A 13,732-nucleotide genomic window follows, 5' to 3' on the forward strand; every position below is an offset into this window, starting at 1 on the left:
TTCCAATATACTTGTGTTTTTAAATAAAATATGAAAATACTTACTTCCAAATGTCTTTGAAAGTAATTGAAATACCCTATATAGTATTTGAACCCAGGTCTGATGAATACAAGGTCAATGTTGATACAGTGAGGGAAACAAGTATTTGATCCCCTGCTGATTTTGTACGTTTGCCCACTGACAAAGAAATGATCAGTCTATAATTTTAATGGTAGGTTTATTTGAACAGTGCGAGACAGAATAACAACAACAAAATCCAGAAAACCGCATGTAAAAAATGTTATAAATTGATTTTGCATTTTAATGAGGGAAATAAGTATTTGACCCCCTCTCAATCAGAAAGATTTCTGGCTCCCAGGTGTCTTTTATACAGGTAACGAGCTGAGATTAGGAGCACACTCTTAAAGGGAGTGCTCCTAATCTCAGCTTGTTACCTGTATAAAAGACACCTGTCCACAGAAGCAATCAATCAATCAGATTCCAAACTCTCCACCATGGCCAAGACCAAAGAGCTCTCCAAGGATGTCAGGGACAAGATTGTAGACCTACACAAGGCTGGAATAGGGCTACAAGACCATCACCAAGCAGCTTGGTGAGAAGGTGACAACAGTTGGTGCGATTATTCGCAAATGGAAGAAACACAAAAGAACTGTCAATCTCCCTCGGCCTGGGAATCCATGCAAGATCTCACCTCATGGAGTTGCAATGATCATGAGAACGGTAAGGAATCAGCCCAGAACTACACGGGAGGATCTTGTCAATGATCTCAAGGCAGCTGGGACCATAGTCACCAAGAAAACAATTGGTAACACACTACGCCATGGAGGACTGAAATCCTGCAGTGCCTGCAAGGTCCCCCTGCGCAAGAAAGCACATATACAGGCCCGTCTGAAGTTTGCCAATGAACATCTGAATGATTCAGAGGAGAACTGGGTGAAAGTGTTGTGGTCAGATGAGACCAAAATGGAGCTCTTTGGCATCAACTCAACTCGCCGTGTTTGGAGGAGGAATGCTGCCTATGACCCCAAGAACACCATCCCCACCGTCAAACATGGAGGTGGAAACATTATGCTTTGGGGGTGTTTTTCTGCTAAGGGGACAGGACAACTTCACCACATGTACCGTCAAATCTTGTGTAAGAACCTCCTTCCCTCAGCTAGGGCATTGAAAATGGGTATTCCAGCATGACAATGACCCAAAACACACGGCCAAGGCAACAAAGGAGTGGCTCAAGAAGAAGCACATTAAGGTCCTGGAGTGGCCTAGCCAGTCTCCAGACCTTAATCCCATAGAAAATATGTGGAGGGAGCTGAAGGTTCGAGTTGCCAAACGTCAGGCTCGAAACCTTAATGACTTGGAGAAGATCTGCAAAATCCCTCCTGAGATGTGTGCAAACCTGGTGGCCAACTACAAGAAACGTCTGACCTCTGTGATAGCCAACAAGGGTTTTGCCACCAAGCACTAAGTCATGTTTTGCATAGGGGTCAAATACTTATTTCCCTCATTAAAATGCAAATCAATTCATAACATTTTTGACATGCGTTTTTCTGGATTTTGTTGTTGTTATTCTGTCTCTCACTGTTCAAATAAACCTACCATTAAAATTATAGACTGATCAGGTCTTTGTCAGTGGGCAAACGTACAAAATCAGCAGGGGATCAAATACTTACTGTACATACTATGTTGTTTTACAAGAAGCACAACGAACAATGATAAATGTTTAAAATGTTTACCTTCAAACAGATCAAAAACAACAAACACTTACATGAACACATACATTTCTAGGGGAAACTGCTTAACATACTATTTGAAAATTACATGACATGATAAGAAACACCAATAAGAAATCATCACAACAAGCACCTGAGAAGAACTCACAACAAACAAAAGCAATTGTAGAAACTGCTTTTCAAGGGTTCACATGAAATAAGACGTCGTAAAAAAAAACGATCAGAATTCAATGTCTTGTAGGGTTATTTACTTCTGATTGGTTGTTGTTTGTCCAGCAGTGAATTAGAAACAAAGCCGTCTTTATGATATAAGGTTGTGAGAATTTAACATTCCACCTTGTCATGAAAACCTCTGTAGATGTATTCCTCCATGGAGGTTTTCTAACTTTGGCTGGACTGTCAATGTACAATACCACGTCTGTAAACATATAACCAGATATTACACATAGAATAGGAAGAAATAACAATAATAATAACAATAATAAACAACAGCATCAACAACAATAATAATACAAATATTAATAATAACAATAATTATTATTACGATAAGTGAAGTCATAAGTAAACATCATCACAAATACACATGTAGTACACTGATGTGGCTAGTTAACGAGCAAACTGTTCTTTTGTACTCCATCTTCGGCTTTAAGAAGCTTTGATAATAACCGTTGATAGGGTTTAATCTTTGTGCATTGTGATTCATCCTTCAGTCTGTTCTTTCTGGTGAGGTGTACAACACCATGGGGTGCTTCTTCCTGCCTCTGGTGGGATGAGAATCAAAGACTGGAGCCGATATGACTGTTATCCGTCTGTAACAGACATGACTCATTCAAATCACTTCTCTTCCCCTGGGGAGGGATTTGCTTTCACACAGGGTGGTGGATATTGAGTGCTTTCAGTCCATTCGGAGTACGTGGTCTCATTCAAGATGTCTGTTATGAAAAGGTTGACGTTACAATGTGTATGAATTCTAATTGTGATCTTTGTACATATCATGGCGACAGTGAATGCCAGTGTGTCCTGGGTGGCATGGTGCAATTATAAGAACTCCCAGCATGCCCCAGCATAGGATTAAACCACATGGTCAGATATCCGTGAGACATTGTCCATGTTGTTGACTTGAGTGGACAAGGATTTACGGCTGTCAGTGTTTATTATTTTCCGTATGCCCGCTGTTTGGTTCTGGCATCGGCCAAAAGAGTGACAGGAAAATGCTGCTTTGAATTCCGCTCGAAACTTCCCTGTGGAAAAAAGCGAAACTTCGTTAAACACATAACATTTTAGTAATTTAGCAGATGCTCTTATCCAGAGCGACTTACAAGAGCAATTAGGGCTAAGGGCCTTGTTCAAGGGCACATCGGCAGATTTTTCCTAGTCTGCTTGGGGATTTGAACCACCAACCTTTCGGTTACTGACCCAACACTCTAAACCGCTAATCAAGCCTCAAATGAAAGGGGAATTCTGTTGAAATTCTACCACTTCAGTATTATGTTTCTTTACCATTAAAATTGACTGAACAAGTTATGCTGCACATCAAATCCCTCTTCCAAAGTGCCACTCTAAGTGTGTTGTGATGTACCGTACTGTCCAGCAGATGGGGCAATAAAATCATGAACTAAGTATATTGAGATAAACTCACCACTTAAAAAGTTATAGATGATTGGATTTGCAGCACTGTTGGCATATATCAGCCAATGTGAGAACGTGAACCAGGCGTACACAGTCTCTCTGCTGTTTGTGTACTTAAACGTCCCAAATACTCTGCAATGACAAGGTGACATCAGTGAGACCTCGTCAGTAATGACACCAAGTGTGTTGAAGCTGTAAATGGAGCTGTAGCTTATTGACAGGTGTTTACAAGTGTACACATATTTACTAGATGGGGGGAGGGGGGATATTAAAGAGATCGTTTACCTAATTCTATGAATAACTAGCAATTAATATATCGTTGCTGTCTGATGAAAACCTCGTAACTAAATGTTTTGCCAATTTGTATTATTGTTTTACATTTAATGAAAGCAGTAACTCCCCTCAATGTACTCTGAACATTTCATGACTCTAGGACCAAGAAAATATATTATTTAGTTTCATAATTCTACATTAATATGAAATTATGGTATTTTTTCCCCAAATTCCTGAAAAGTTTGTTTTGGAGAAAATAGGTTTTCATCAGACGGCGATGATGTACACCCTGAGAGACAGACATCCCAGATATGTTGTCTTACCGCGTTGATGGAGCAGAACAAATCTCTTCTACGTATGCTAATTTAATGCTTACAGATTACTCAATTCTCAGTATGTGAGCACCTTTTTCTGTAAACACAATGTTTACCAGGGACTACTGTGAATGACAACTGTTATTTGAGTCAAATGACTCATTTCCAAACGTAAACTGCTGACTCCTAGAAACGACTGACTCCTTGAAACATCTCTACGTTGAATCGTAGAGTGAATTGGCTATTGATCCTGATGACAGAGAGACAGAGCACCCAAAGAGGCTGCTACCTTTTCATGATGTTGAGGACGCTGATGGGCAGGTAGCAGAGGGCAAATACGAAGAGCACCACCATCAGCATGCGGGCGGTCTTCCTGCGGGCCCGGACCTGTTTGATCTCAGCGGACACTGTGCTGGTCCGGACCCTGGCTGACTCCCCAGGACCTGGGGGATAAGCGGAACACTGGAGGGACGTCCGCTTCCTCTGCAGCACAGATGACGTCCCAGGAATCTGTTTAAAGAACCCACAACCCACAGCCGATCACACTGTGGTCTTTGAACAGCTTTTGCTTGTCCGACTCATTAAAACTCAAAACATTAAAAAAGCTCAATGGAATGGATCTGAACAGTGGAGTGCATATTCTGAGAGTGCATTGTCAAATAATTGCAAGGATAATTGACACTGATAACTTGATGACTGCATGATCAATCAACAAACAGCCAGATTGCTAAGAAACAGTGCAAATGTTGTCTGTTATTGTTCACAAACATTTACATACATACCTGTTGACACCACAGTTTATGACATATCTGGGTGTATGCCAGAACCATCAGACAGAGGGGAGCGAGGTATGTGGCGATGAAGAAACAGGTGTGATAGACCCTGGGGTAGACATCAGCTATTGGGAGAATAAAATATTACTTAGCTAAATGATTGTGACATAGATGTAAATTAGAGGCGCTACCCTTACAGAAAAACCACATGATTTCACATGAAATGTTCCATGTTATGTCACGTGAAAACATGTTTTTGTAACACTTCACATGTGATCACATGTTTTCAGGTGTAGTTTAATGTTATCACATGTTGATTTACATGTTGTCACATGTTGTCACATTAACTTCACATAAGATCACGTGATCACATGATTTTGGAATACTTCAGGTGTTCACATGTGAGATTCATGTGGTTTTTTCGTAAGGGTACTGTAGGAATTGTGGTGGTAATTGGTAAAACGCAAACAAACATGGCTACATTTATATACATATTTATCAGTAACATGCATGAGCTTGTAGTTACTGTGCAGGAATCTAAATTGAGTGGCAAGACAGAACATAATTATTTTTTTTTAAGGGAATCATCAGATTGTGCTGAAATATGGTTCCTATTAAAGAAAGGTTCAGCTGAACAAATACAACATTCTACACTTTACGAAATAACAATTGAATAAGTAGGCAGGTTTCCATTGACACAGGTTTATTCCACAAAATCAATGTCACAAAAGAAAACATTGCGACATGTGTAATGTAAACGGCAGTTATAGGCGAAATGTTTTAAACATCTACTACATTATTTATTAGAAAAACACCGTTTCCATCATAATTTGTAGCAATAAAAAAAATTGACAATAGAAAAATCCGCCCCTGTTGAGCATTACAAAAATGTAGTAAATGATAAAAATGCAGTAGATGTTCTACATCTACTACATTTTTGTATGTTCAACAGGGTCGGATTTTTCTTTTGTCAATTTTTTTTTTATTGCTACAAATTATGATGGAAACTGTTTTTCGAATAAATAATGATTGCCGAATAATTTTGAAGGTACGCTGGGCATGTGGTGTCATCACATAACTATAAAGCTCTACTCCACATTTATCCTTAATCTAAATGACTACTGCTTGCTAAATCTATTTTTTTCAACTATAAAAATAATGTTTCTTAGCAGGACAAGACTTGTCCTGACTATCAAGAATGAATTAACTGCTTCACCTTGCTTTTCTGGTTGGCTGGATGCAAGTTCCACGATCCAATTATTTCAGGTCTACAGGAGTGCACGTTTAACCATGGCACGATTGGGCGATACGTCGGCACATGAGAATTATTAGAATGTTGCAAATATTAGTCAATACTTGTTGACATGAAACAGATAGGTGTGAGTGGGCCAGTGACGGTCAGTGCCGTTTACGATTATAATTTTTTATGAGCATGACCTTATTTCTATATGACTCTCATTCATATTCCATTCACCCAGTTCAATGTAACATCGATAGGTTTAGGCTACTACATGATACTCGAATTTTCCCTATACCCATCATGAGGTTGCTATAACCTAGCCTATGAATGAAAGTTTACAAATGTAGGCGCACACAGGTCGAGAGGAAGATTTGAGATGACAGACAGTGACCCATTGACAGACATTGACACATTCAATACCGCCTTGCACATTCTTGCCTGCATCTATCTTATCTAGGGTGTAATCATTAGTCCAACAGTTGCAAACAAGTGTTTCTATTGGACAAATTCAGGTATTTTGATCCCTGTTTCGTTTGCTTCCGTTTAAGAAACGGTTTTCAACAGAATTGTTGGAATGAATACACCCCATATCACGCATAAACACAGTTCACTTTTATAGCAGCCACGTTGTATTCCTTCTCGCCTCTATGCACTCACCTCCTCTCACCTTTTCCCTTCGTTCGTGGACTTCAATGAACAACACATCAGCTGTATGTGACCAGGCGAAAAAAACGTTCCAAGCCAAACCCTGTCATAAGCGCTACATCGTTATCCTCATATTAGCTAAAGTAATGTCCTAGTCAACATAGCTAATAGAACTAATGTGTTAAAAAACAATGTGTTTTAATCAATTATTTGTAGTATTGTAATATAGTTTTATCTAAAAAGGATAACTTTTTCAATGTTATTTTATTTTTATTTTTCTGAAATTCACTGAGGAGGATGGTCCTCCCCTTCCTCCTCTGAGGAGGCTCCAGTGGAGCGGGCATACCATTTTATTAATGCACTCTACCCTACATGGAATGAGTTTGACACCCCTGCATTAGACAAACTGCTGAGCAATAATTGCATCCTGGCAATGGAACTGACCCCATACGACTTAAAAGATAACTTTGGCATTTCAGAGATTTGAGTCATGAGTAATGCCGCGTTCACGTGCTAGTCAGAACTAAAAAACTCGGAAATGTCCGACTTGCTAACTGGTTGTAGTTATATACGTGTCGTGTTCAACCAGTTAGAAAGTCTGTCATTTCCGAGTTCCGACTAGCACGTGAATGCGGCATCAGTCTGAGATGAAGGTACTGTACATACACTACATGGCCAAAAGTATGTTGACACCTGCTCGTCGAACATCTCATTCTAAAATCATGGGCATTAATATATAGTTGGTCCCCCCTTTCTGCTATCACACTCTTCTGGGAAGGCTTTCCACTAGATGTTGGAACATTGCAGCAGGGACTTGCTTCCATTCAGCCACAAGTGCATTAGTGAGGTCGGGCACTGCTGTTGGGCGATTAGGCCTGGCTCGCAGCCGGCGTTCCAATTCATCCCAAAGCTGTTTATTTGGGGTTGAGGGCAGGGCTCTGTGAAGGCCAGTCAAGTTCTTCAACACCGATCTCGACAAAACATTGGACCTCGCTTAGTGCATGGGGGTATCATCATGTTGAAAAAGGAAAGTGCCACAAAGTTGGAAGCACAGAATCGCCTAGAATGTCATTGTATGCTGTAGCGTTAAGGTTTCCCTCCACTGGAACTAAGGGGCCTAGCCCAGACCATTATTCCTCCTCCCCTAACTTTACAGTTGGCACTATGCATTCAGGCAGGTAGCGTTCTCCTGGCATCTGCCAAACCCAGATTCGTCCTCCGTCGGACTGCCAAATGGTGAAGCGTGATTAATCACTCCAGAGAACATGTTTCCACTGCTCCAGAGTCCAATGGCGGTGAGCTTTACACCATTCCAGCCGACGCTTGGCATTGCGCATGGTGATCTTAGGCCTGTGAGCAGCCGCTCGTCCATGGAAACCCATTTCATGAAGCTCCCAACGAACAGTTATTGTGCTGACGTTGCTTGCAGAGGCAGTTTGGAGTGAGTGTTGCAACCAAAGACAGACGATGTGTACACACTATGCTTTTCAGCATTCGGCCGTCCCGTTCTGTGAGCTTGTGTGGCCTACCACTTCGCGGCTGAGCCGTTGTTGCTCCTAGACGTTTTCACTTCACAATAACAGAATTTACAGCTGACCGGGGAAGCTCTAGCAGGGGAGCAATTTGACGAACTGACTTGTTGGAAAGCTGGCATCCTATGACAGTGCCACGTTGAAAGTCACTGAGCTCTTCAGTAAGGCCATTCTACTGCCAATGTTTGTCTATGGAGATTGCATGGCGGTGTCCTCGTTTTTATACAGCTGTCATCAGCAGGTGTAAATAGCCGAATCCACTAATTTGAAGGGGTGTCCACATAGCGTATGTAGGATCTTATTTTGAGCCAGTTAGCTACAGCACGAAAATAATCCTGCAGCAAACAGGAAAAGTAAACTATTATATGGATTTTATATTCTAGTGGCAAATGTGTTAAATTATAGTCATGGTATACTGTAAAAGGGACAATCAACTTGGGGCTCTATGCGTTCTCTGGAAAATAATGGAACTCCATGTAAGGTCAGTTCCACTCTGCTAGCGTGTCGTGGAACACACCTTCCACGTCAATCATTATTTTCCTTAGAACGCATTGCCCCTCGTTGATTATCCCTTACATAATCAATGGACATAAAAAAAAAAATTCACATACACTACAAGTTTTAAATGTCCTGCATCAAATTAAGATCCTACAGTAAATTAAGATCCTACATCGGTAGATATCAACCTTTAAAGTTGAGAGTTTGCATGAGGACAAATTCCTGCAAAGGTTTTCCACACTAAAACGAATTTGAGAGATGGAGTACTTTGATCTCGCTCATTCAATCGATAGCCTTGACACATTCATTTATTTTCTATCTAAACAATTGTGCTGCCAATAGTTGAAAGGTTTTCTGTGTGAGAGTATTTGTCTATAGCAATCAAGATGCATCTTTTATCAGATGACCTGCAAAGTCATCCCTCGATGCTTTCCAAGTCTTTTTCAACTGTCTGACCGTGAATCATTCAGCAGGACAGATAAATGGGAGGCTGGTGAGGGGAGGACAGCTCATAATAATGGATGGAATGGAAAACCAGGTGTTTGATAACTTTCCATTAATTCCGTTCCAGCAATTACTATGAGCCCGTCCTCCCCATTTAAAGTGCCACCATCCACCACTGCCCTAATCATACAGTCTGGTTAGATAGTAGTTTTTCCTATCAAAGGAAGACAGTGACTTGTTTTCAATATCGTGTCATCATGGATGTTGCATTTATATTATTCATTGAGTAGAATTCAAAAGGTACCCACCCATGTAGAAAAATATGTAGGAGGCTGGATAGAACACTCAACCATGTAGAAATAACTTGCAAGAGGCCCAAATAGAAACATATTTTTGCTCTGTAATTACATGCTTGACAGTAGATGATGGTAGAAACCTATGCTTTCTGTTTGCACTTTTTTGCCACTTGCATTTGCACCTTTTTGTGTTCACTGTCAAGAATGTAATTAAACACCAATGTTATTTTATATCTGCCTCCTGCATGTTTTTTCTGCATGGTTTGAGTGCGAGTACCTTTTGAATTCTACTTAGTTATCCCCGTACTTAGTATATGATTAGAATACTATACAGCAGCGAAGATAAAATAAGATTTGGTTACATTTTGATCTAATTGAATTCTTCCTAGAAATTAAGTGAATTAAGGACATTGTCCCAGCAACTCATTTGGATACTGGTCTCACACAAGTTCAGAATCCCTTAAAGGAAAATTCCACCCCAAAACGAGCTTTTGGTATTTGTTTCATTAGTCCATTGTTGATTTAGTCCCAACATGTTTTGCATGTCAGCAATCAGGTTTTCAAGATGAATAACTTTCAAAATGCAGAAATACAGCTGGTACAGTGGCTTGCGAAAATATTCACCCCCCTTGGCATTTTTCCTGTTTTGTTGCCTTACAACCTGGAATTAAAATTGATTTTTGGGGGGTTTGTATCATTTGATTTACACAACATGTCTACCACACTGAAGATGCAAAATATTTTTTATTGTGAAACAAACAAGAAATAAGACAAAAAAACTTGAGCGTGCATAACTATTCACCCCCCCAAAGTCAATACTTTGTAGAGCCACCTTTTGCAGCAATTACAGCTGCAAGTCTCTTGGGGTATGTCTCTATAAGCTTGGCACATCTAGCCACTGGGATTGTTGCCCATTCTTCAAGGCAAAACTGTTCCAACTCCTTCAAGTTGGATGGGTTCCGCTGGTGTTCAGCAATCTTTAAGTCATACCACATATTCTCAATTGGATTGAGGTCTGGGCTTTCACTAGGCCATTTTAAGACATTTCAATTTTTCCCTCAAGTATGCTTAGGGTCATTGTCCTGCTGGAAGGTGAACCTCCGTCGCAGTCTCAAATCTCTGGAAGACTGAAACAGGTTTCCCTCAAGAATTTCCCTGTATTGAGCGCCATTCATCATTCCTTCAATTCTGACCAGTTCCCCAGTCCCTGCCGATGAAAAACATCCCCACAGCATGGGATGGTGTTCTCGGGGTGATGAGAGGTGTTGGGTTTGCACCAGACATAGCGTTTTCCTTGATGGCCAAAAAGCTCAATTTTAGTCTCAACTGACCAGAGTACCTTCTTCCATATGTTTGGGGAGTCTCCCACATGCCTTATGGCGAACACCAAACGTGTTTGCTTATTTTTTTTTATTTTTTAAGCAATGGCTTTTTTTCTGGCCACTCTTCCGTAAAGCCCAGCTCTGTGGAGTGTACGGCTTAAAGTGGTCCTATGGACAGATACTCCAATCTCCGCTGTGGAGCTTTGCAGCTCCTTCAGGGTTATCTTTGGTCTCTTTGTTGTCTCTCTGATTAATGCCCTCCTTGCCTGGTCCATGAGTTTTGGTGGGCGGCACTCTCTTGGCAGGGTTGTTGTGGTGCCATATTCTTTCAATTTTTTAATAATGGATTTAATGGTGCTCCGTGGGATGTTCAAAGTTTCTGATCTTTTTTTATAACCCAACCCTGATCTGTACTTCTCCACAACTTTGTCGATGATCTGTTTGGAGAGCTCCTTGGTCTTCACGCTGCCGCTTGCTTGGTGGTGCCCCTTGCTTAGTGGTGTTGCAGACTCTGGGGCCTTTCAGAACAGGTGTATATATACTGAGATCATGTGACAGATCATGTGACACTTAGATTGCACACAGGTGGACTTTATTTAACTAATTATGTGACATCTGAAGGTAATCGGTTGCACCAGATCTTATTTAGGGGCTTCATAGCAAAGGGGATGAATACATATGCACGCAACACTTTTCCGTTATTTTTTTCATTTCACTTCACCAATTTGTAGTGAAATAGGAAAAACGCGAAGGGGGATGAATACTTTTGCAAGGCACTGTATGATGCATTTTGCATCACATGATGCTGCGCTTTTCTGTATTTTGAAAGTCTAAACATTTTGGGACTATATGAACAATGGACTAATGAAACAAATACCAATAGATAGTCTTTGGGTGGAATTTTCCTTTAAGAGTGATAGCGACGCAGGAGACACTATAAATGTTATTTTCTAATGCTCCTATGGAATATTGATTCCATCAGAAATTAACCAGCACATTTGTGGAGCTGCTCTAGTGTTTATAAATGATAAACCGGGTGGTTCTAGCCCTGAATGCTGATTGGCTGAAAGCTGTGGTATATCAGACCGTATACCACGGGTATGACAAAAAAAATCATTTTCACTGTTCTAATTACGTTGATAACCAGTTTACAATAGCAATAAGGCACCTCGGGGGTTTGTGGTAAGTGGACACTATACCACGGCTAAGGGCTGTATCCTGGCACTCCACGTTGCGTCGTCCGAAAGAACAGCCCTTAGCCGTGGTATATTGGTCGTATACCACACCCCCTCAGGACTTATTGCTTAATTATTCCCCATCTGACAACAGCTCTGGAGGTTTAGTCACAATAACTGAAATATGCCGGTTGCCTTTGGTCAAGACCTTGGTTCAAATAGTGAGTGTTTGCTAGAGGCTGCCTGGAATTCTAAATGGGCACGCTTTATATTTTTGGGACTACTCCAGTGGAGTACTCAATTCAGGCAAGCTCAATCAAGTAGAAGTATTAGAAGTTGGTCTGGGCTGGGGTTACAGTCCCTTGGCGAGGTCCTGTGGCATTGAGAGGAGGGAGTTTGTGGATGCCTGCCTACCTCCCCAGTGCTCATCACACACAGTGAAAAGGCTGGTTTTGTTGGTGAGCTCAGGGAGCAGGCTGCTGCACTCCATCACGATGGCCTGAGGGATCATGATGACACAGGAAACCAACCAGATGAGGATGATACTCTTGCGGGCGCGCCTGGCCGTGCTTTTGAACATCAGCGGGTGGCAGATTGCATACCAGCGGTCGAGAGCGATGCAGCTCAGAGTCAAGACTGACACAGATACGGAGATTGTCTGGGAGATTGAAAAAGAGGATGTGCAGTTAATTAAAGCACAAAGTGAACCAGGGCAAAAAGTACTAGACTTAATATATACCTGCAGAGAGAAAATCAGTGATTTCCCTTGGACAAACAAAGGACGTCTGACTGCTGACATTTTCACAGGATTCTACATGTAGAATCGGCTTGCACTCGGTTTGAAAATTACGGGCGGCACTCCATTCAGAGGTGCTAAGTACTCTCAGCCGGCAAATGGTACTGGTGTGTCTGCGTCTTTATTAGAAGCGCAGAGATAATCAACTGTCAGGGATTAGTATTATATACAGTATATATGATGAAGTCTGACTAACTACCATAACCAAAGGATGATTACAATATAAACATTTATATGATGAATCTGAGTTTACACAATACAGACAAATTCTAGCAACAAAAAAAGAAAATGGCATTACTGTTGATATGGCTGAGATGGGGAAATACTGTCAAAGTATGGGGGCCCTAGTCTATATTCAACAGGTCTACTATATTCCCTTAATAGTCAACATTCTCAGCATTAATAACAATCTTGTTTTCTTTAAGTGTAAACTGATAATACATTTCCTATGAATAGATAGATGTTTCCAGGAAATTATAAGTAGCTGTAATATGAAACACCTATGATGATTATGGCTGGCACAATTACCGTATAACCGTATTGTCGTATAACCGACTGTTATGGATGAAGACTGTCATGAAAATAAAATAACCGTCAAAACCGTTATTTTTTGTGGTTTTTATTTGGAGCATACAGCTAATTTATGACGGGACGGCCGGGCATTCCTGCGGTTGAGTTTGTTTCTACAGTATTGACGCAATAATTTCCCTGGTAATTTAGAATGTTCATTCAAATGATGTGGCTCATGCAATCAAATTAATTTTTTGTAATGTCAGTTGAGTTGAATCAACAAATCACAGCACATATTCAGTGGTAGTCACTAGTTAGCACAGCCACAAAGTACTAAACCCCGCCTATTTCTACAATTTATCTTCTTAAAATGTGATTTTACATTTTAGCATGCTCTTATCCAGAGCGACCTACAGTAGTGAGGGCATACAATCTCGTACTGGCCCTCATGGGAATTGAACCCACATCTCTGGGTTTACAAGCACCATGCTCTACCAATTGAGCCACCCACTTGAAACCTAACCCTAACCTTAACCACACTGCTAACCTTATGCC

General features: G+C 40.9%; 1 protein-coding gene across 1 annotated transcript; it reads right to left on the reverse strand.

Moving 5' to 3' along the window:
- Positions 1-2,801: 2,801 nt before the first annotated feature.
- LOC311100903 (orexin receptor type 2-like) lies at positions 2,802-12,670 on the reverse strand (the record flags this gene model as incomplete). The annotated part of the gene is made up of 6 exons (XM_084141889.1): positions 2,802-2,971; positions 3,370-3,491; positions 4,236-4,456; positions 4,729-4,844; positions 12,286-12,529; positions 12,662-12,670. 6 exons carry the CDS (start codon positions 12,668-12,670, stop codon positions 2,802-2,804), a joined length of 882 nt encoding a protein of 293 aa, XP_083998015.1.
- Between the last annotated feature and the right edge of the window lie 1,062 nt (positions 12,671-13,732).

This window comes from Coregonus lavaretus (assembly GCF_964263955.1).
Source record: "Coregonus lavaretus genome assembly, chromosome: 25".
NCBI classification, from domain to species: domain Eukaryota; kingdom Metazoa; phylum Chordata; class Actinopteri; order Salmoniformes; family Salmonidae; genus Coregonus; species Coregonus lavaretus.